Source organism: Phyllostomus hastatus, unplaced genomic scaffold (assembly GCF_019186645.2).
Source record: "Phyllostomus hastatus isolate PE091 unplaced genomic scaffold, TTU_PhHast_1.1 phas_contig_41, whole genome shotgun sequence".
Lineage (NCBI taxonomy): Eukaryota > Metazoa > Chordata > Mammalia > Chiroptera > Phyllostomidae > Phyllostomus > Phyllostomus hastatus.
The window spans coordinates 4,429,388-4,453,173 of record NW_025333876.1 but is presented as its reverse complement, the minus strand read 5'-3'; the positions used below and the strand labels follow the sequence as shown (position 1 = coordinate 4,453,173).

The window sequence follows — 23,786 nt, the reverse complement described above, 5'->3', positions numbered from 1 at the left end:
CTTGTTGTCTAGACCCTTTGTTTAGCCCATGTCTGAGTACTTCTGATTTGAGACATTCTGTGAAATCAGTCTTCATTTTTTTAATCTCTAAAATGATAAAGAAAAATTTTCCTTGTACATTGATATGTTATAAGAAAGCATTTTACTATGATAAATAATTTACTACATCTTCTGAAATTTCAGGGTGTGCTGATGGTTGGACCCCCAGGCACTGGAAAGACCATGCTAGCTAAAGCTGTTGCCACTGAATGTGGCACAACATTCTTCAACGTTTCCTCTTCTACACTGACATCCAAGTATAGAGGTGAATCTGAGAAGTTAGTCCGTCTGTTGTTTGAAATGGTGAGTGAGATATGTTTAGATTTCAAAGGGCTGTTGATATAAGCAATGATATCCCTATAATCTAGATCCATTCATCTAGGGAAAGTGTTATAGTTCTTGACACACTAAGAGGCTATGGGGTGCTGGGGTTTCTGGAACTGTTGATGTGTCTCTGAGGTACCTTCCGCATTGAGGAAAAGGAAGGCCCTTTGGCATCCTGTCCAGTGAAGCTAGAAGAGACTTTGGAAATATGTGTGGTGTGATTGACATTTCTGGATCACTAATGAGCTTGTTGAGCATAAGTCTATTTTAATATATATTTTAAAAATCAGTTAGCAGTTGATCTATCATTAAAGTTGGTTCTTTTTCATAAGGAATTTGTAATAGTTACTTAAGAATGCATATTTGAGAAAAGAGGTTAATGATTTATTTATCTTTTAAAAGTGTTTTCTATTATGGAAATTTTCAAATACAATAGTCAAAAGAATAGTAATGTGATTTACTGTGTATCAGTCCTCAAACTTCAACAACCATATAACTTTTATATTTAGAAATTTACTTTTTTGGACATGAATGATTGATTTAACCTCTGCCAATAACCAAATGGGGCATTAAAGCAGTGAGAAACTTCTATTCTTTAACCATGATTTTAGAAGGAGGAAGTGGCACTTTAAAAAATTAAGACTGTTGTATGAGATAATCAACTGATTCCTTTAAAATGTTTTCACAAAGGCTAGATTTTACGCCCCAACCACAATCTTCATTGATGAGATAGATTCTATCTGCAGTCGAAGAGGGACCTCAGATGAGCATGAAGCAAGTCGCAGAGTCAAGTCTGAGCTGCTCATTCAGATGGATGGTAATTGATATTTAATGACTGTCTCAAAACTATTCTATTTCCTTTTTGAACTTTGTGTAGATTAATACTTTGGAAATTCTCAGTGAATGGACTTGAAGGCAACCTGAATTTATTTATAATCATCTGCTCATCCACATTATTTCTCCATTTGTTCTTGCACTCAAAAAGCACTTATAGTATACTTGTTATGAACTGTGTACCAGTTCAGGTTCTGGGGATACAAAGAAAAGGAATGCATGGTTCTCAAGGAATTTAACAAAGATTCTAGAGATTTGGTCTGGTGTACGTGGGGTCTTTAAGATCCTTTCAAAAGGTCTGCAAGGGCTAAACTATTTTCATAACAATGTTAAGACATTACTTACCTTTTCCACTCTCATTTTCTTAAAGTGTACAGCAGAGTTTTTCATAGGCTACAAGACATGTGGGATATAATAGATGAGAAACAAAAGCAGATATGAAAATCTAGCTATTCTCCATTAAAGCCATTTGCAAAAATGTTTAAAAAATGCACTCTTATTCAATTTTTGATTTAGAAAATCAGTTATTTTTCATAATATGTAATTTACATTAACAAGTAATGGATTTATTGTCACTTTAAAATAATTAATATTTTAAAAATTCTCAGGTTTTTAATTTCTGATGATACATATTAATAGATGTGCTCTACACACACAAAGGATCATCAGAATTAAATAATTTTTAATGATATGTAAAGATTCTGAGACCAGAATGTTTGAAAAGCACTGATCTAGATGGGAAATGTGCAACTTAACAGACAATTAAAATACATTATAGTGTCTATGGTAACTAAACTCTGGGCGTATGAGAACACTGCAGGAAAGGTGCCTCCAGACTAAGGGAGTTATGGAAGGGAATAACTAACTTGGGCTTTGAAGCATTAGTATAACTTATTCAGACGAAGAAGAATAGGCATTGGGAAGCCATTGAAGGAAGAGAGTGATGAGCCCTAAGCTGCGTTTTAGAGATATATTACTCTAGTATTTGTGTGGCCAACAGGAGGCTATTTAAGCAAACTATGAGAAGACAAAATCTGTTAAAACAAATATCCAGAGTACGTTGTTTTAAAAGAGCTATGGTTATCCACAAGCCATGGATATTTACTGAACATTTATAATGGTATTTTACTAGGGGGGACCCCCAAAAACCCTGGAATTATCTTCTTGAGGGCAGGCCCCCTGTAGTACAGGCTTCCCCAATAGGTGAGTGTTCTAGGAATCCATCTGTATCAGTGTACCAGCTGGCGTTGTGAGGGACTGTGTTCAGCTTCTGTGAATTTTTTTGAAGACTTTAAGTGCATTTGCCCATTACGTGATGGGTGATTTACAAGTATACCCACCCACACTGTACTGAGTGTTCAGCAGTTTTTGACCAAAAATGACATGACCCCCATGCCCCACCCTCTGTATTCATCCACTGTCACCCTGAGCAACTTTTTTTGTTTTCCTGGATGAAAAAAGTCTTCAAAGGAAAATGTTTTGCTTATGTGGAAGAAGTGAAACAAAAAATGGCAGAAGCCCTAAAAGACATCAAACTCAATGAGTTCAAATTGTTTGAGCAGTGGAAAAAATGTCTTGATAGGTATATGGCATCAAATGGAGAGTACTCTGAAGGTGACTGAAGTTTAAACATGTAAGAAAAAATACAATTTTTTATAAATAAATTCCTGTTTTTGGGGGGTCATCCCTCATATATAGTGCCAGGCACTGTAAGATAAACAAAATAATGTACTGCAAATCCCTTCTTTAAAAGATTTTCCTGCTTTAATTTATGCTCAAGTATGAAAGAATGAAGTGACTTATATTTGGGAGGATAGATATAGAGGAAAATATATTACATGTTTTAAAAATATCACTGAATATGAATTTAGTCAGCTGAATTTCATTTGGGCACAGGTGGCAAACACAAGACCCTCAGGCCGAATCCAGCCCTCCACCTTGTTTTATCCAGCCCAGCACCTTGTTTCTACCTGGTGGCAGCGCTGAGCTCTCAGTTAAATGTTAAGGAGCAGTTACATGTATACAGTCCTAAAATTACATTTGGTCCTTTAAAGGCAACTCGAGGCTGATGTGGCCCCCCAGGTTAAAATGAGTTTGATACCCTTGATTTAGGGGTATTTGTGACTGTTGGCTGATAATTAATTGGATAGCTGATTCTCTGTGATAATGATTCAAATAGTAGTTTAGTAATAATTTATTAAGAAAATAGTATATTAAGCTGGACTCCTTTAAATCCACTACTTTGTTATTCCAGGTTAGAAACTCTGATAAAGTTTGTAAGTTTTTGACATTTTTTTATTGAATATTTTCCAGTGTTTTTATTATATAACCTGAAGTTTTTTATTCTAAAATTTTAATTCTAGATAAAGTAGAATCTATGTATATATGTTTGGCTTGGTATAATAAGAAACAGCATTTTCAGTAGTGACTGATAATTATGTTCATTCTTAAATTTGTTTATTTTTTACAAGTTACTTAGAAGTTTGAAGGACAGAACTATTACAATATAATCTGCCTTTCAAACTTATGATTGCATACTGTTATATGAGTATTACATAAATGTGAATCCCTTTCTGTTCTCTTTTCTTGAGAAAATTGAATAAATTAGATTAACAACTAAAATGAAATTTTTGAGGAGGGTGATCCAAGATGGTGGTGGAGTAGGTTGAAGTTACACTCACCACCTCCCGGGAACAAATTGGAATTATAACTGAATTATAGAACAGTAAATATGAATAATAGCCCATTGAAGACTAGCTGAACAAAATCTTGTAACTACGGATCTGCATAAGAAGCCATGCTGAGACTGGTAGGAAGGGCAGAGGTGTGAAGTAGGCTGACTCCACACCCATATGAAGTTCAGAATGTGGAAGGATGTCTCAACTACAAAGGTGCCTGCTGAAGAGTGAGAGATCTCAACCCTCTGTCTGACTCCCTAACCCAAAGGACTATTGCCAGGAAGAGGAGCCTATATAACATCTGGCTGTGAAAATCTACAGGGATTCTGTCCACCAGGATGAGGCAGGAGACTGCTAGAATCCTAGGTGCCCTCCTTAAGGGCCAGTGCACAAAATCTCATCTGCAGGCACACCCTAGGCTCTGGCAGAGGGATGAGATAGGAGTTATACAGGAAGAGATTAGACTGTATACTTTGGGGGAGAAGGCGGGAGAGACGGCCACTGGTGTCTCTGTGCTGAGTCCCTATGCCAAGCTGCTCACTGATGCCATCTTTCCTGTGTTGAGCACTCTTCTCCATACATCAGCTTGGGGAATGCACTAGCCCCACACTTCAGACTCCCTGTAGTCTCACCCCACCAAGCTCGCATCCTGTGTAACAATCATCTAGTTGCAGCCAGCATGGGCTCCCTTGCAGACTTTCTTGGAAGTTTTGGCAGACTCACGGTATTAGAGATAAGATACACAGGGAGAGACTGACTGGAGTGGCTTTAGGATGAGGGGCAATTTTCCCATGTGTTCAACAGGCATTGTCCCTCCACCACATCAGCCTGAGGAGGTGTACTATCCATACCCTTCTGACTCACTCTAGTCCCACCCTGCCAAGCTGGCATCCTTCAGGGATTCTGCTGGCTGTGGCCAGGCTGGACCTGAGATGCAGTCTTTCTTGGAAAGCCCTCAAGGAGGTCTCAGCAGACTAGGGATGTGAGAGATGTGCACAGGGAGAGACTGAGTTGTGTGGCTTTAGGGCAAGAACTGCTTTTCCTGCATGCCTCAACTGGCGCCACCCTTCCTGTGCAGAGCCCTCCCTTCACATGAACAAATCTTAATCTTTTTTAGCCTGATACACTTTTCTGGCTCCGCCCTGACAAATCTCTAAGACCATACTCTGCAACAAAAGTCCTTGGTGTGCACTCATACTTTTGCTGAGTGGACTGAGAACTAGCACTGGCACAGAGTTCGAATCTACATCAGCCTAGTGAATACCACTTGCCCCTACTTGGTGACTCAGAACCTGCCTCTCACACAACTTATGTACTGCCAGAGGGTCTTTCATTGTCTGAGCCCAGTAGGCAGGTGGAAGTGGATCTTGGGGTACCTGGACCTCTTGCTGACCTGCCCCAGGCTGGTGCTAGTGGAAGCCAGCCTCAGTATACACACCCAGGCCCAGCAGAGCTAGCCACCAACTGTAGATTGCTTTGTGGCTCCTAACAGGTACCCCACAGTGAGACACAACATCTCACATGGACCTGCACAAGAGCCCATCCCAAGAGGCCTGAGAATAAACCATCCGATGGCTGGCTTTAGACCATATCCAAGATGACCTGATTAGCTCCACAGGTGGCACACCCAAAGGGAGATCTTGGCAGACATGCTGGGTGGAATTCTGCTTTGTGGGGTCAGCCCCCACACATCAGCTCATACACTGTAGTTGGTGTTAATCCTCACAGCCAGCCAGCCAATGGATGGCCAACAGCAATCAAGACTAAACTACAACAGGAAGGCTCACATAACCCACACAAAGGACATTGCTGGAGCACCCAGCTGAGGTGATTAGGGAGACTGCACCATTGAGACCCACAGGATACCTACTACATACGACCATCTTACAAAGACTTGGAGACACAGCAGATCTAGCCAATACCCAGAAACAAACACAGAGAGTCAGCCAAAATGGGGAGACAAAGAAACATGCCCCAAATGAAAGAACAGGAGAAATTCTTAGAAAAAGTACCAAATGAAATGGAGGCAGGCGATTGCCAGATATGGAGTTCAAAATTATGGTCATAAGGATGCTCAAGAACTTAGGACTTCCAAAGAGATAGCAAGTATTAAAAAGGATATAGAAATCATTAAAAAGAACCAGTCAGCAATGAAGAATATACTAGAAGGAATCAACAATAGTATAGGTAAATCAGAGGATCAAGTCAGCAATTGGGAAGTCCCAAAGAGGCCCATCTGAAAACACATCCGAATTAAAATGGCACAGGTTAAAGACAAAGAATCTTAAAAGCAGCAAGAGAAATACAGTTAGTTGCCTACAAGGGAGCTCCCATAAGACTATTAAGTAATTTCTCAATAGAAACATCTCAGACCAGAATGAATTGCACAAAGTATTCAAAGTGTTGAAAAGCCAAGGACCTTACAAGCAAGATGACTCTACTCAACAAGGCTATCATTTAAAATTGAAGGAGAAATAAAGAGCTCCCAGACAAGAAAAAATTAAAGACATTCATTACCTTAAACTAGAGTTACAAGAAATGTTAAAGAGACTTCTTTAAGAAGAAGAAATTTTAAAAAGAGGAACATAAATATGTATAGTAAAATGGCAATTAATATGTATGCCAATAATCACTTTCAGTATAAATGGATTCAATGCTCCAATCAACAAAATATATATTGTATATGTTGTCTATAAGAAACTCACCTCAGAACAAAAGACAGATATTGACTAAAAGGATGGAAAAACATATTTCATGCAAATGGAAATGAAGAAAATCTAGGGTAGCAATACTTATAGCAGTCAAAATGGACTTTAAAACAAAGGCTATAATAAGCTACAAAGAAGGACATTACATAATGATAAAGGGATCTAGGGAACAAGATATAACTCTTGTAAACATCTATGTGCCCAATACAGGAACACCTGAATATATAAAGAGAATTCAGATGGACCTCAATGACAAGATTATAATGCAGTCATAGTAGGGGATTTTAATCCCCCAGTGAGATGGATAGATCTTCCAGACAGAAAATCTGCAGCCTTATATGACATACTAAACCAGACTGATTGAATTGTTTTCAAAGAATTTAACCTTAAAGCAGCGGAATATACATTCTTTTCAAGTGCACATGGAACATTTCTAGGACAGAGCACATGTTAGGACAGAAAATAAATTTAGGAAGATTGAAATATTATCGGTCATTTTCTCTGACCACAATGGTATGAAACTAGGTATCAGTTACCAAAAAGTAACTGACAAATACACAAACACATGAAGATTGACTAACATGTTCCTAAACAGTGAATGGATTAACAGTGAAATCCAGGAAGAAATCAAAAGATACCTTGAGACAAACGAAAATGAGAACACAATAACCTCAAATCTATGGGTCATGATGAAAGCAGGCCAAAGAAGGAACTCATTGCATTAGAGACCAGGCCTAAGAGGGAACTTAGTGCATTGGAAACCCACTTTAAGACACAAGAAAAATCCCTAATAATCCATCTAACTTTACATCTAGGGGAACTAGAAAAAGGACAACATAGAGCCCAAGGAAGGAAGGAGATAATAAATATTAAAGCAGAAGTGAAAGAGTTTTAAAAAATACAAAATATCGATGAAATCAAAAGATGGTTCTTTGAAAAGATAAACAATATTGATAAACCTTTGAACAGACTCATGAAGAAAAAAGAGAGGACCCGAATGAAGAAAATCAGAAATGAAAGAGAAACCAACACCTTAGGTGGTAGCAACCAACACTGTAGAAACACAAAGGATTATAAGAAAATATTACCAACAACTATGCTAACTAATTGGACAATCTGGAAGAAATGGTTGAATTCCTAGAAACATAAAATCTTCCAAGATTGAATCAAAAAGAAATAGAAAATCTGAATAGACCAATTAAAACCAACAAAATTGAAGCAGTAATAAAAAAGACATCCAACAAACAAAAAGCCCTGGGCCAAATGGCTTCACAAGTGACTTTTACCAAGGATTCAAAGAACTAACACCTGTCCTCAAACTATTAAAAAAAACTCAAGATGAAGGAAGTCTTCTAACCTCATTTCACAAGGTCAGTGTTGTCATAATCTCAAAACCAGATAAAGACTTTACAAAGAAAGAAAACTATAGGCTAATTTCTCTGATGAGCAGAAGCAAAGTATTAGTAAACTGAATTCAGCAATATATTAAAAAGATTATACACCATGATCAAGTGGGATTTATTCTTGGGATGCAAGGTTGGTACAGTATTTGCAAACCAATTAACATGATACACCAGCTACACAAAATGAAGGATAAAAATCATATGCTTATATCAATAGATACACAAAAACATTTAACAAAATTCAGCACTTATTTATGGTAAAACCTTTCAGCAAATACAGAGAACATATAAGGGAACAAAGGGAACATACCTCACCATAAAAAGATCATATATAAAACCAACACCTAACATACTTAATGGGGGAAAACTAAACATGTTTCCCTTAAGATAAGAAGACGGGGATGTTCACTTTTACCGGTCTTGTTCAACATAGTTTTCTAAGTCCTAGCCACAGCATTCAGATAAGAAGAAATAAAAGACATCCTGATTAGATAGGAAGAAGTAAAATTGTCATTATATGCAGATGATATGACACTATGTACAGATATCCCTAAAGTTTCCACCTAAAAACTACGAGAAGTGATAAATGAATTCAATAAAGTAACAATACAAAACAAGTATTCAGAAATCAGTTGCGTTTTTATGTACTGCTAATATCAAAAAGGGTAACTAAGAAAAAAAGTGTCACATGCAATTATATCCAAAAATACCTAGGAATAAATTTAACCAAGGAGGTAAAAGACCCATACTCAGAAAATTATAAGACATTCAAAAAAGATATTGAAGAAGATACAAATAAATGGAAGCATATACTGTGCTCATGGGTAGGAAGAATTAATATCATTAAAATATCCTTATTACCCAAAAAGAATATGTAGATTTAATGCAATTCCTATCAAAGTACCCATGGCATTTTTTTCACAGAATGAGAACAAATAATCCAACATTTATATGGAATTATAAAAGATTTTGAATAGGTACAGCAATCTTGAGAAAGAAAAACTGTTGGAGGTATCATGCCACCTGATACCAAACTACTGTAAGGCTGTAGTAACTAAAAGAGCATGGTACTATCATAAAAACAAACACAAAGATCAATGGAACAGAATAGAGAGCCCAGAAATTAATATATATGTTCAGTTAATACATAATAAAAGAGGCAAGAACATACAGTGAGATAAAGACAGTCTGTTCAATAAACGGTGTTGGGAAAATAGGACAGATACATGAAAAAAAATGAAACTAGACCACCTTCTTACACCATATACAAGAAAAAACTCAAAATGGATTAAAGACTTAAATATAAGATTCAAAATAATAAAACTTGTAGAAGAAAATACAGGCAGTAAATTGCTATTTCTCTTAGAAATATTTTTTGTTTATATGACTTTTTGGGCAAGGGAAATAACAAAAATAAAATGTTTTCACACAGCAAAAGAAACCATCAACAAAATGGAAAGAACCTAATGAATAAGAGAAGATATTCACCAATGATACATCTGATTAGGGGTTAATATACAAAAGTTATAAGGAACTCATACAACTCAACACTTACAAAAAAAACTAACCCAATTAAAAACTGGATGAAAGACCTGACTAGACTCCTCTTCAAAGAGGCCAGTAGACATATGTAAAGATGCTCAGTGTCACTAATCATCAGAGAAGTGCACCTCACACTTGTCAGGCTGTCATTAATCAACAAACAACAAGTATAGATGAGGATGAGGAAAAATGGAAACCTTCGTGCACTGCTAGTGGGAATGTGGATTGGTGCAGCCACTATGGAAAAGAGTATGGAATCTCTTCCAAAAATTAAAAATAGACTTTCCTTAGGACACAGCACTTCCACTTCTGGGTATATATCCACAGAAACCCCAAACAGTCATTCAGAAAAATATATGCACCCTTATATTCATTGCAGCATTACTTACAATAGCCAAGATATGGAAGCACTCTAAGTGCTTCTCAATAGACAAGTGGATAAAAAAGTGGTAGTACACCTTTAACTGGAACCTAATCAACAAAAGAAAAAAGCAAGCAAAATATAACCAGAGACACTGAAATTAAGAACAATCTGACAGTAAACAGAGGGGAGGTGGGAAGAGATAATGGGAGAAAGGATTTTCAGCAACAGTTACAAAGGACACATGGACAAAACCAAGGGGGGGATGGAAGCAAGGGGGGAAGGTGGGTTTGGCTGGGGTGGGGGGAAAATACAGACAACTGTAATTGAACAACAATAAAATAATTTAAAAAATAATAATAAATTTTAGTAACTAAAAAAATGGTGGTACGTATATTACAATGAATATTAGTCATAAAAAAAGAGTGAAATTTTACCTTTGTGATGATATGGATAGACTAGGGAGTATCGTGCTAAGTAAAGTAAGTCAGAGAAAGACAAGTTTCATATTATTTATATGTAGAAGTTAAAGAGCAAAATAAACAAAATAGAAACAAACTGGATCAAAACATTCTTCATATCCATGGTTCTGTCTCTGTTCTTGTTTGCTGTTTGTTATGTAGATTCATTTGTTGATAGATAAGTATTTATTGCTATTTTATTGTTCATAGTTTTGATGTTCTTTTTCTTAAATAAGTCCCTTTAACATTGCATATAATAATGGTTTGGTGATGATGAACTCCTTTAGTTTCCTCTTGTCTGGGAAGCTCTTTATCTGCCCTTTAATTCTAAAGGATGGTTTTGCTGGTTAGAGCAATCTTGGCTACTATAGGTCCCTGCTTTTCATGACTTTGAATATTTCTTGCCAATCCCTTCTAGCCTGCAAAGTTTCTTTTGAGAAATCAGCTGACAGCATTAGGGAATTCCCCTGCAGGCAACTTTCTGATTTTCTCTTGCTGCATTTATGAGTCTCTCTTTATCTTTAACCTTTGGTATTTTAATTATGATGTGTCTTGGAGTGGGTTTCTCTCCATCCATCTTGTTTGGGACTCTGTGCTTCCTGGATATGCATGTGTATTTCCCTCAGCAGCTTAGAGAAGTTTTCTTTCATTATATTTTTTTCAAACAGATTTCCAATTTCTTGCTCGCTCTTGTCTTCTGGTACCTCTATTATGTGAAGCTTGAATTGCTTGAAGTTGTCCCAGAGGCTGTTTACACTATCCTCGTTTGTTTTGGATTCTTTTTTCTTCTTGTTCTGATTGGTTGTGTTTTGCTTCCTTATGTTCCAAATCATTTATTTGTTTCTTGCCTTCATCTATTCTACTGTTGTTTCCTTATAAATTGTTCTTTATTTCAATTAGTGTATCCTTCATTTCTGACTAGATATTTTTATGCTGTTCCTCACAAAGGTCTTTGAGCAGTGTTTTAAACTTTGCATCTGATAAATTGCTTATCTTCATTTTGTTTAGCTCTTTTTCTGGAGTTTTGATCTGTTCTTCCATTTGGGCCACCTTTCTTTGTCTCCTCATGTTGGCAACCTCCCAAGGAGTTTTTTTTTTAACACATTAGGTAGAGCTGCTTTGACGCTTTGTCTTGGTAGTGTGGCCTAATGTAGTAGATGCCCTGTAGGATCCAATGGCACAACCTTCCCCATTACCCAAGCTAGGTACTCAGGATGTGTCCTTCATGTAGGCTGAGTACATCATCCTCTTGTAGTTGAGCCTTGACTGCTGTTGGCAAGTTAGTGGGAGGGGTTTACCCAGGCCAGTGGGCTGCAAGGACTGTCTGTGACCACTGACCACCTATCTCTGCCCTCTGTGGAGGATCAGTTGTGCAGAGGCAGGGTGGTGGTGCTCCAGTGTGGTCTATAGCTGTCCACTGGGTGGACAGGCTCTGGGGTTTCCTAGGTGATACAGGCCAAGGTCAGCTTCTACTTGTGTTTTGCCTGGGGCTACCCTGCATGATCTATAAAGCAATCTGATATGGCTGCTATTTGTTCTGGACTTGGAGATTCCTAGGTGAAGTCAAACTGTGCATCAGGTTGGATGCTTCTGGTGCCGGGCCTGGGGCCAATTAAAAAAATAACAATAAAAACAAACTCATAGATACAAGCTCATAGATGATTGCAGATGGCAGAGAGTTTGGGGCAGGGGCTGGGTGAAAAAGTGAAGAGATTAAGAATTACAAATTGGTAGTCACAGAATAGTCCAGGCTATGTAAAGTATAGCATAAGAAATATAGTCAGTAATACTGTAATAACTATGTATAATACCAGGTGGGTACCTGAAATATTCAGTCACTTTATAAAAGTATATGAATGCCTAACCACTATGCTGCACACCTGAAACTAATTCAAAATAATATTGAATGCAAATTGTAATTGAAAAATAAAAAAATTATTTTAAAGAAAATTAAAGTGTTTGAGGAACTCATGATTTTAGTGGAACTCACAAAAAAAATAAAGGAATAAAACAGCAGAGTCTTTTATGCCTCTTCCTGAGGAATATACATTCATTTTCTTACAGAAAAAAATAGTTTATTGGATTACAGTCATGTAATAGATTATGTGAATTCTTCTACCTCCTTTTTTAAAAAAAATTCTCACCCAAGGATATTTTTTAATTGATTGTTTTGAGAGAGAGAGAGAATGAGAGAGAGAAACATCAATGTGAGAGAGAAACCAATTCATTGTCTCACATACATACTCCAACCTGGGATCGAGCCTGCAGCCTAGGTATGTGCCCTGACTAGGAATTGAATCTAAACCTTTTGGTGTATTGGGTGATGGGCCAATTGAATGAGCCACCCAGCCAGGGCCTCTGCCTCCTTTTTTAATAGCTATCTGTTCATGTGCCTGGTTCTGCCACCATCCAGAGGTCAGAAGGACTGCCTTATTTATATCACTGAGCTTGTCACCAAGTATATGATTGATGCTTAGTAATGTTAATTGAATGAAAGAATAATGGACTTTTTCCTCTTACTGTGTGTAGGAGTTGGAGGAGCTTTAGAGAATGATGATCCTTCCAAAATGGTTATGGTATTGGCAGCTACTAATTTCCCATGGGATATTGACGAAGCTCTTAGAAGGAGATTAGAAAAAAGGATTTATATACCTCTCCCAACAGGTATGATGCATTCCCTTTACAATATCTTGTTTTTTTTTTCTTCTTGTTACCCTTTCCCCCCCTCTTAATTATTTATTCCATAACATTCTGGTTAAAGAAGTTTATAACATCACAAAACCTATTTGTAGTAGATGAGAGAACAGAAGCCAGGGTACTCTAAGTTCTTTACATTCAGAGCAGTGTTCGTGTTAATAAATTAGGTAGGACATCTAAGGGTTTTTTTTTTTTTAAGATTTTATTTCTTTATTTTTAGAGAGGGGAGGGAGAAAGAGAGAGAGAAATATCAGTGTGCTGTTGCTGGGGGCCTTGGCCTGCAACCCAGGCATGTGCCCTGACTGGAAATCGAACCTGCGATGCTTTGGTTTGCAGCCCGCACTCAGTCCACTGAGCTACACCAGCCAGGAGACATCTAAGTTTTTAAATTTTAATCTTGAGTCTTTATTAAACCTTAAGTGTTTAAAAATAAAGTTTTCTTGAGATCCTTTTCAAAATATGCTGCTTGAAAAGTATTTTCTCTTATTGATGAATATAGAAATTGTCATAAGTGAATTTTTCTTTTTATATTGAGATATACAGGGAAACATATAAATCTTAGTGTATAATTTGATGAGTTTTAACAAATGAATACTCCTGTTTAATTATTATCCTACTCAAGATGTAGGACATTTCTGTTTCCCCAGAAAGTTTTTGTGTGCCTCCTACCAATTACTATAAACCCTCCTTTACTTTCCTGATTTTTATCACCATGGGTTAATTTTACCTATTACTAAATTCCATATAAATAGAATCTGACATATGTACTTGTCTGTTTACTTTCACTCAACATAATGTTCTTTAGATTTATCCATGTGGTTACATGTATCAGCAGTTTATCCATGATATCATACTACATTTTGTTTATTCTCTTTTTGGTGGACATTTGCGTTTTTTTTCTAGGCTTTGGCTATTATGAATGAAGCTATAAATATTCTGTTTATTTGTGCATGTTTTCAGTTCTTTTGGGGAATGTAGATAAGAATAGAATAGGTGGATTGTAGTGTAGGTGTATGTTTAACTTTGTAACACCCAAACTGTTTTCCTAAGTGTTTGTGCCATTTCATATTTTCCTCATCAATAAATGAGACTGTGGCTTCAAGATAGTCAGATTTTACACATGGTAGCTCAGGGCTCCAGGTGTGATTGTTCCCCTGGAAAAGGAGCAAGGTGCATTATTACCTAGCCTTCCTCTAGGCTGAGGTATTTACAAGCCCAGCCATTTTCAGGAGGAGGGGAATTGAACTGCCTTTAAGTGGGAGAGTGGCAAGTCCCCCTTGTAGGAGCATGTGTGGGATAGAGAAACTCTAGCAGTCATCTTGTTAAATTCAGTCTTACATGGTCAATGAAAGGCAGGAAGTCAAGTAACCGGACAGGTGGAGCTTGGCCTTATCTTAAGTCTCTTCTTAGTTCTTGCATCTAAATATGGCAGTATCTACCTGGTCAGCCTAATGGACTCCTTTCTCTAGACCCCTTTATTTGATTCTGTTTTGCTTTTAGACTAACCTCCATAACTACCAAGGCATCATCAAGTCTCATATTTCCTCTCACATGGGAGTCAGAGTTTTCTTTTGTTTTTTTTTTCCTGCAAGTTCACATCTTTGCTCTCCTGCTTGTGTCATTTGCCTTTTGTAGTGTTCTGTTGCACTTTTCTACTGACCTTTTTTCACTCTGGTATATGTTTGCTTCTTTCTACTTCCATTATTTATGATGCTCCCATTCCCTAGATTTTTTTTCTTCCCTTCCATTTAAGTTTTATTATTTTTCAAAGTCAACATTAAACTTTTGATTCTAAGGTCTTCTTTGCCCTGGCCTGTCTCCCTGTGTGGACTCCATGTCCCTGGGTACTTCATCCATGTTAATTGTCTCCCAGATGTTGCTTTGTAGAAGGAATCTGGGTTTTCTTAGTCTCCCTATATTCCTGTTTGTTGACTGATTAATGGTGGTGGCGATAGGACTACAGACATTTGCTGAATGTTGACTCTGGGCCAGGATTTCAGTGTATTAGCTCATTTAACTCCAGCAGTTTTACGAGGTAGATTCTGTTCTTGTCTTTATTTTACTATGAGGAAACTAAAGCACTGAGAGTTAAACATCCTGCCCAGGGCAGCAGAACAAGGACATGAGTACAGTCTGGCCCCAGTGCACCGTTATCCACTTCACTGAGCTGCCTGGAGTGCATAAGGAGAATTGTTATCACAGTGTTTGTTTACATCTAGAATGTGTGTTAACTTGGCTTTGTAGAAGTGGCAGATCTTTATACTATTAACACATTAACCCTTCATTATATCCTTTCACAAGGCTATTACATATCATTAATTCAGGTTATAAAACTGAAGTTGAAGTATAAAAACTGAGTTGATAAATCCTAGTTAGAACCTTTTAACAAATCACTGATACAACCAGTACTAAAAGTTAATTTTTCCCAAATCACAGTTATTAGGGAAAAGGGGGACGCTTCCATCTAGGCTTTAGACCACCAGGCTCTCACTTATGAACAGGTTTATGCTACAAAGTTCATTTAAGTTATCTGTGTAGAACTTCCTTTGGGGGAGAGTACATTGCATTAAACTTGGTGTTGAAGTTCTGATGGCAGGTGATAGTAAAACATTTGCTTTACAAATACAGTGGCTTTCTAACATTGGTACTAAATGAGCAAATTGATAATCGCTCACTAAGTCAACTGCTTTGTGTAGGGCACAATGAAATGAGTTCTCAATTCAGAGCTCCTATGGGGTGTTAGGAGTACAGCTTTCTTCTGTAGCAGGGGGCTCTGGAGCTTCTTCCCCTCCCCTCTTTCTTCCCATACCTCTGCTGACCACCTGAGTAGAGGAGTTCTTTGGTCCTATATCTGCCACGTACCATGGTGAGCTGCAAGGAGGGCTCATTGGCAAGGGATGGCCAAAGATAGGAAGCTCCCAAGATTAAGGAATTCTAGAAATAAAGGTTTGTTAGTCACACCTTTTCTTTTTCGTCACTCCAGACAATACCTGGTTGTTTCTTATTCCACTGTGGCTGCTCTTTGCTTTGCTTTGTCTTACTTTATGTGCTCACCCATGCGTGTGTGCGTGGGTGTGTGTGTGTGTGTGTGAAATATTACTCAGATGCAGAAACACAGATTAAAATACTTAATTTATACAATATTTGGCAAAGCAAACAACCATATAACCACCTCCTAGGACAAGAAATGGAGCATTGTCAGAACTCAGAATCTCCCCAGTATGTTCCTTCCCTAGCACAACTCTCTTCCTGCCCCCAGCAGTAATCACTGCTATTCTTTTTATGGAAATAATTTATTGTTTTTCCTTATAATTTTATCACCTAATAATGTATCCCCAAACATATTTTTACCTCCTGTGGAACTTGACATAAATAAAATCACAGTAATTGTGTTTATTTGTATCTTGCTGCTTTTGCTTAGTATATTTTTCAGATTCATCCATGTTGTGACATATAGATGGAGATTATATTTTTCCTGTGTGGTATTCTATTGCATTAGTATTCTTCTGAGACCACCCTAACAAAGTACCACAGACTGGGGGGCTTATATAATGGATGATTATTTTCTCACAGTTCTTGAGGCTAGAATCCAAGATCAAGGTGTCAGCAGAATTGGTTTCATTCTTGGGCCTCTTTTTTTGGCTTATGGATGGCCGTTTTTCCCATTGTCTTCATGTGGTCTTCCCCTAATATATGTGTCCAAATCTTCTCTTACGAAAACAGATATGAGTGGATTAGGGCCCACCCATATGACTTCATTTTATCTTTAATCACCTCTTTTAAAGGCATCATCTCCAAATACAGTCACATTCTGAGGTGCTAGAGGTTAGGACTTCAACACAGGAATTTGGGGGGAGGATACACTTCAGCCCACAACAACCATTATGTCATTATACCACAGTTATACATCATATTACTTGATGGGCATTTTGATTGTTTTAAGTTTTATGCTGTTATGAACAATGCAGCTCTGAACATTCTTATGCTGCATAGTAGTACAGATGCCTAAGCTTCTCTGGGCCAGGGCAGAACATTCCCTTCTGGGAGTGAAACGGTAGGTTGTGTCGCATCTCTGGAGCATCAGGAGGTAATCCAGTCTGTCTTCCTGAGTGGTCACTCCAGCTTCCACCCCCGCCAGCACTGTGTGAGAATTCTTGTGGTTTCATATTTTGCCAGCACATGGTATTGGCAGACTTTTAAATTTATACCAGTGTCTTGGTATAAATTATTGTGGCTTAGTTTATTTTTCTTTTATTATTAAAGAATTAAATATCTTTTCTTTTATTTATTGGCCATTGGATTTTGTAGTGAATTTTATGTGTTTTTACTGTGTTATAGTGTCTTTTGATAAATAGGAATGCTAATTTTAATGTGATTAGGTTATCAATCTTTTGTAGTCTGTTTCTTGAATATGTGTCTTAAGAATCCCTCTGTGAGGTCATTAAGATGTCTTCCTGTTTTACCTTCTAAAATGCTTATAATTTTGCATCTTAGTGTTTAGATTAGTAATATATCTGGCACTGATTTTTTTATGTACATGTGAGGTAGGACCCAGCTTCATTTTTGCCTGTGGATAGTCAGTTGTTCTGGTGTGATTTATTGAGAAGACACTCCCTCCCCCCACCAACTGCCTACACCACCTAGTCCTAAATCAGGTGTGCACAGTAAATGCTCTGACATGCCATGCTTCCAGGCACCTATTTTATGTCATTGATCTGGTTGTCTCTGCAAGAGTATCACACAGGCGCAAATTTTACTGCTTTTGACAGGGAAGTTTCGCCCATTTTGTTGCTGTTCTTCTAGTGTCTTGGTTGTTCTTGTTTCTTTTCATTTCCATAAATTTTAGTTGGTTCCACAAATGGGCGTGTTCGGGTCTTTATTGGAATGCCTTGGCTCTGTAAGATCACTTGAGGGAGAATTGTCAGTGTTATGAAAGACAAAGAAAGAATAAACACTGTGGAACTGTTTTAGATTAAAGAAAAGTAAAGAGATATGATGACTAAATGCAAAAGTATGGGTTTTAAGAAAGTTATAAAGTTCTGGGACAAATGGGGACATTTTAATCTGGATTGTATATTAGGTGATACTAATGTTACCAGAGTTAAATTTCCTGATGAGTGTGATAACTGCATTGATACTTCTGTTGTTAGTATGTGCTGAATTTAAGATGAAGTGTTGTATATCTACAGCTAGCTCTTAATTCAAAAAAGGGTGGAGAGGAAAGGAAAGAAGGGAGTGGTAATGGCAAAATGGTGACAATTGATGAATCTACATGAAAATTAAATAGCTGTTTATTGAGGTTTTTAATTACAGATTTAAAAATTTTCAAAGTAAACATTGGGGAAAATTAGATTTCATTTTATATGTCAGGAAGTGGGAGAGAGCCAGCTCCAGGCTAATTATGCATTATTTTAGTGTGCTGTATTAAGCAGATTTGCCACTTAAATTGATGGTAAAACATCAAGCATGATTGCTTATTTAAAAAGTTATGTGGGTTTTTCTTGAGCTTTCTCAATCCACATTTTAGACATACTGGAACAGCAATGTCTGTGGGCTGGCTCTCCAGGTAAAACATACATTAATAAGCATTTTGTGCCAATTACAGCTTTCCAGAAAAAGAAAATTGGATTTAAAAAAAAATTACTGGCTAGAGTTGTTAACTCTTTTCCTGTATCATACTAAAGAGGTAAGCAAAGTAATTCATAGGAGTTAATCAATGCAGTCTAGTTTTATAAAACCTTTTTTTACTAAAAGCATTTCTGGTGCTTGAATACTAATGTTTTCATTTTTTATAAAAAGATCTCAGACTCATTGTTCTCATAGCAAGTATCATCACAATTTTTAAGGAAAACCTTGAGTTTCTTTCTATGTTTAGTGATTTCAACCAAGGCATGTAGGAAGTTACATAATTCCAGGAGCCATGCAGTGAATTAGAATGCCAGTGGACCCGTAGTTACTGACTCTCTTTCCTCTCCTGAATGTTAATATGTGATTTCTCATTAAAATGATTTATTTAAAAAGTGTAACATTATCAAAAAATCTTCTCACAGCAAAAGGAAGAACCGAGCTTCTAAAGATCAATCTTCGTGAGGTTGAATTGGATCCTGATATTCAACTGGAAGACATAGCAGAGAAGATTGAGGGCTATTCTGGTGCTGATATAACTAATGTTTGCAGGTATTTTTTTTAATGATCTGTGACCTCAAGGGTTAGTTATAGGATTGGCAGGAGGACTGGTCAGAAAATCTGTGTAGTTATTGGCCCTTGACATGAAAACAGCCACCCATTTCCTTGGAATGATCTCCTGTTTATCTTGTTTTTTCTACAGACCTTCATTGTTCATTGTTAAGATGAATAAGGACATGACAATATGGTCACCTTCCCTATCCTTGTAGTTTTTTAAGTCGTCGTGCCTAACTTCATAATGACTTTGACAACCTAAGGTTAATTTGGCCCCAAATTGGAGCCTGGCTGCATCAATGTAAAATAGTATCATTTAGGTTTGATTGGCATTATTTTACCATATGCAGATGAACAAAGTTGACCAGTTTAAACTGTGAAATTTCCCTTTCAATTTAGTGATACCATAATTTTAGACAAGGTACATCACTTATTGAAGATGATTTTTTTTCTTTCAGTTCTTCTCTAATGATATTTAAGTTTACATCAATGGTCTTTCTTTAAAACCACAACTGTGTTTCACACTTTTTTATTGGTATTTTTCCTCTGTGCATTTAAGTTTAGTGGCACACAATAAGTTCAAAATAGTTTTTAATATCATTGTTTAAAATATAAAAAATGTGAAGTTTTGTTTGGCTTGGTATCCTAATAGCTTTTTCATAAGCACTAATTGTCCATTTTTCCAAAACCTTCATAGTGATTTACAAGTGACCAGAATGGGCTTAAAAATTGGATCTGGAGAAAAGTCAGATTTTTTTTTATCCTTTAATTGCCAATAGATGCTCCATGAAAGGAATTCTACGTCTACTGTATGCAGATAAAAGCATGTTGTAGAGAGAGGTTCCTGGCTTTACCTCCTCTAATTAGACTGCAGCAGACAAACCAGTGTAAGATTTGAATTATCTTAACATTTAGCCATATGTTCATTTCCAAGTGTACAATTCAGTATTTCAAAATTCTGCTTTGGTTTTCTAAACTTCTTGGCTGTCTTTGAGGAATAAGTGGGCAAAATAAAATTCCGTATTATCTGAGCCCAGCATGGACTTTTAGGGTTCATTCACAATGCATTTTATGTTTAAGTCATTTGCATCCCCTTTTAACCTTTCCTACACTTTCAGGATGTCTTTGAAATTAGAAAATTCTATACAACATCATAAAAACATATGACATGTCTTTTGAATGTTTTTCCTTTGTTACAACTGGAAGTGTTTACAGCATTTGCAACAATGAGTATTCACTGACTTTGGTACATTTTTAGGGATGCATCCTTAATGGCAATGAGACGGCGCATCAATGGCTTAAGTCCAGAAGAAATCCGTGCACTTTCTAAGGAAGAGCTTCAGATGCCTGTTACCAATGGAGACTTTGAGTTGGCTCTTAAGAAAATTGCAAAGTCTGTCTCTGCTGCAGACTTGGAGAAGTATGAGAAATGGATGGTTGAATTTGGATCTGCTTGAATTTTTGTCAGCTCTCTCATTCTGGTATTTTTATTTATAAAATGTGAAGAAATTCATGCATTTAAAAAATAGGTTTGGAAACTTTTCATTGGAGAGATTTTCACTTAAAGGCAAACAATCTAAAACTACAGAGTGTAAATGTAGTTGGAAAATAAGAGAAGCTTACGTAGAAAACCTGATGGTCCCTGTCACCCGACTGTGTGCATTAATATTGCAGTCCCAAACCAGGATGCCAGGACAGTGGAGGAAAGGGATAAGTATGCTATTGTGAAAGCTCGTTTACAAAAGATTTAGAAGGACCTCTCTTTCTCACATGCATTTGTTGTCTTTTGCTTTTTGTGTTTTTCTATTCTTTTCTCTAAACATGAGGGCTCTACACATGTTGACTTTTAACATCAAAACTGAGGTTGTATCAGATTGATTATTCATTAAGAACGATAGTTGTGGATTAGATAATGAATTTACTAGTTAAACCTCTAGAATTCAGCTCTTTACTGTTAGAGTCTATTATAAGGTTTGAATTTTTACCCTTCCTCCCCCCACCATTTCTTCTATTATTAGCCTTTAATCTTTTATTAAGTGCTGGGTGAGAAGATCCTCATGCTTTGGTGATTTTTGAGTCATTTTGCCAGGTCATTTCTCCAGTTGTTAGTATTTTTGCTGGTACTTCTCATATTTCACATTGGAAGGGTGGGAAGAATATTATGGTGCACTGCACTTCTTCACTCTAGACCTCTGGGTTTGTTTTCACTTTTCTTTCAATGCAGTCAAACAGATAAACCCATTATTTTTTCCAGCTCCAACATTGTTTGATTTGTGTTGAATTTGACTTTTATATTCTAAGTAAATACTTTTGTATTGTGAACAAGTCTACTCTCTTGTGACTAATGCAAAGCAAATAAAACCAAATTGATAGTTTTCCAGACAGCTTGTTTAACAGAATAGCATTGTACACAATGAGTGATGTTCATCTGAAAATTTTTTTGATTGTGCTTTGTCAAGGTTGAGAACTTGGGCACAAAATAAAAAGATTAGGATAGAAAAATGCCATGCTTTATCAGTTCAGTAGGAATTAGACTGAACGAGGCCAGAAAAAAGTAGACAACCTACATCTAATCACAAATGGAGTGAGTCCCGTGGTGTTTAAAATTACATTTATCCTATTTTGATTGGGCAGCCTATGCTTTAATGGCCAAGCTTTTAAACTTTTTATTTGATCATATCCTGACTTTTCAATTTTGGAGAGTACCTACTGGTTTAAACAAACAAACCCATGACTCTTTAGATACTTTATAAAAAACCTTTTAGTATCTTGGGAATTTTTTTTCCCTACTAAGAACTATGTAATTTACAGATAACTTAAATCTGACTAAACTCCAGTATTCATCTACTGCTATAAATTACCCACCTTCCTCTGAGGGATAGATTATAAGAATTTAAATTATAAGTTTTTTAAGATTTTAAAACCATTGTTTTATTTTAATTTGAATTCATCTTAAAAATTAGATGATAGAAGTTTCCTTTTCTTAATTTCTTTCTGCCCATTTTTATTTTTATTTATTTAATTTTTATATGTCAATTACAGTTGACATACAATATTATGTTAATCTCAGGTGTACAGCCCCTTAATTAGATATTATATAACTTACTAAGTGATTATCCCGATAAATCTAGTACCCATCTGATACCATATGTAATAATTACAATATTATTGACTCATATTCCCTATGCTGTACTTTACATTCCCATGACTATTCTATAACTGCCAATTTGTACTTCTTTTTTTTTTTTTAAAGGGGAAGGGAGGGAGAAAGAGAGGGAGAGAAACATCAATGTGTGGTTGCTTCTCAAATGGTCTCCACTGGGGACCTGGCCTGCAACCCAGGCATATACCCTGACTGGGAATTGAACCGGCAACCTTTGGTTCTCAGCCCACGCTCAATCCACTGAGCTACACCAGCCAGGGCCCAATTTGTACTTCTTAATCCCTTCTCCTTTTTTATCCATCCCCCAACCCTGATCCCATCTGGCAACCATGAAAATGTTCTCCGTATGTAAGTTTGTTTCTGTTCTACTTGTTTATTTATTTTGTTTCTTAGATTCAGTTATTGATAGAGAATGTATTTATTGTCATTTCATTGTTCATATTTTTTAATCTTTTTTTTTTAATGAAGACCCTTCCACATTTCACTCAGTACTGGTTTGGTGGTAATGAACTCCTTTCGCTTTTTCTTCTGTGGGAAGCTCTTTATCTATACTTTGACTCTACATGATAACTTTGCTGGGGAGTAATCCTGGTTGTAGGTCCTTGCTTTTTATCACTTTGAATATTTCTTGCCAACCCTTTCTGGCCTGCAAAGTTTCTTTTTTCAAATATTCTATTTATTTTTTTAAAATATATTTTATGGATTATGCTATTACAGTTGTCCCATTTTCCCCCTTTTATTCTCCTCTGCCCTGTACATCCCCTCCCACCCAAATCCCCCCCCCCCCCTTTAGTTCATGTCCATGGATCATACTTATCAGTTCTTTGGCTTCTACATTTCCTATACTATTCTTAACCTCCCCCTGCCTATTTTGTACCTACCATTCATGCTTCTTATTCTCTGTACCATTTCCTCCTCTCTCCCCCTCCAACTCCCCCACTGATAACCCTCCATGTAATCTCAAATTCTGTGATTCTATTCCTGTTATAGTTCTTTGCTTAGTTTGTTTTTGTTTTTGTTTTAGGTGTGGTTGTTAATAACTGTGAGTTTGTTGTCATTTTATTGTTCATATTTTTTATCTTCTTTCTCTTTGATAAGTCCCTTTAACATTTCATAAAATAAGGGCTTAGTGATGATGAACTCCTTTAACTTGACCTTATCTGAGAAGCACTTTATCTGTCCTTCCATTCTAAATGAGAGCTTTGCTGGATAGAGTAATCTTGGATGTAGATCCTTGCCTTTCATTACTTGGAATACTTCTTTCCAGCCCCTTCTTGCCTGCAAGGTCTCTTTTGAAAAATCAGCTGACAGTCTGATGGGAACTCCTTTGTAGGTAACTGTCTCCTTATCTCTTGCTGCTTCTAGAATTCTCTCCTTAATTTTAACCTTGGGTAAC

General features: G+C 36.7%; 1 protein-coding gene across 2 annotated transcripts in view; it reads left to right on the top strand.

Moving 5' to 3' along the window:
• Window positions 1-22,082, top strand: part of KATNAL1 (katanin catalytic subunit A1 like 1) — a 116,104-nt gene extending 94,022 nt beyond the window's left edge. For both annotated transcript variants that reach the window (XM_045844827.1, XM_045844828.1), the window contains 5 exons: window positions 184-342; window positions 1,054-1,180; window positions 12,880-13,014; window positions 19,098-19,224; window positions 20,486-22,082. In XM_045844827.1, coding sequence (XP_045700783.1) covers window positions 184-342; window positions 1,054-1,180; window positions 12,880-13,014; window positions 19,098-19,224; window positions 20,486-20,684 — 747 coding nt within the window. In that variant the 3' untranslated portion in view covers window positions 20,685-22,082. The remainder of the gene's footprint in view (window positions 1-183; window positions 343-1,053; window positions 1,181-12,879; window positions 13,015-19,097; window positions 19,225-20,485) is intronic.
• The last annotated feature ends 1,704 nt before the right edge of the window (window positions 22,083-23,786 follow it).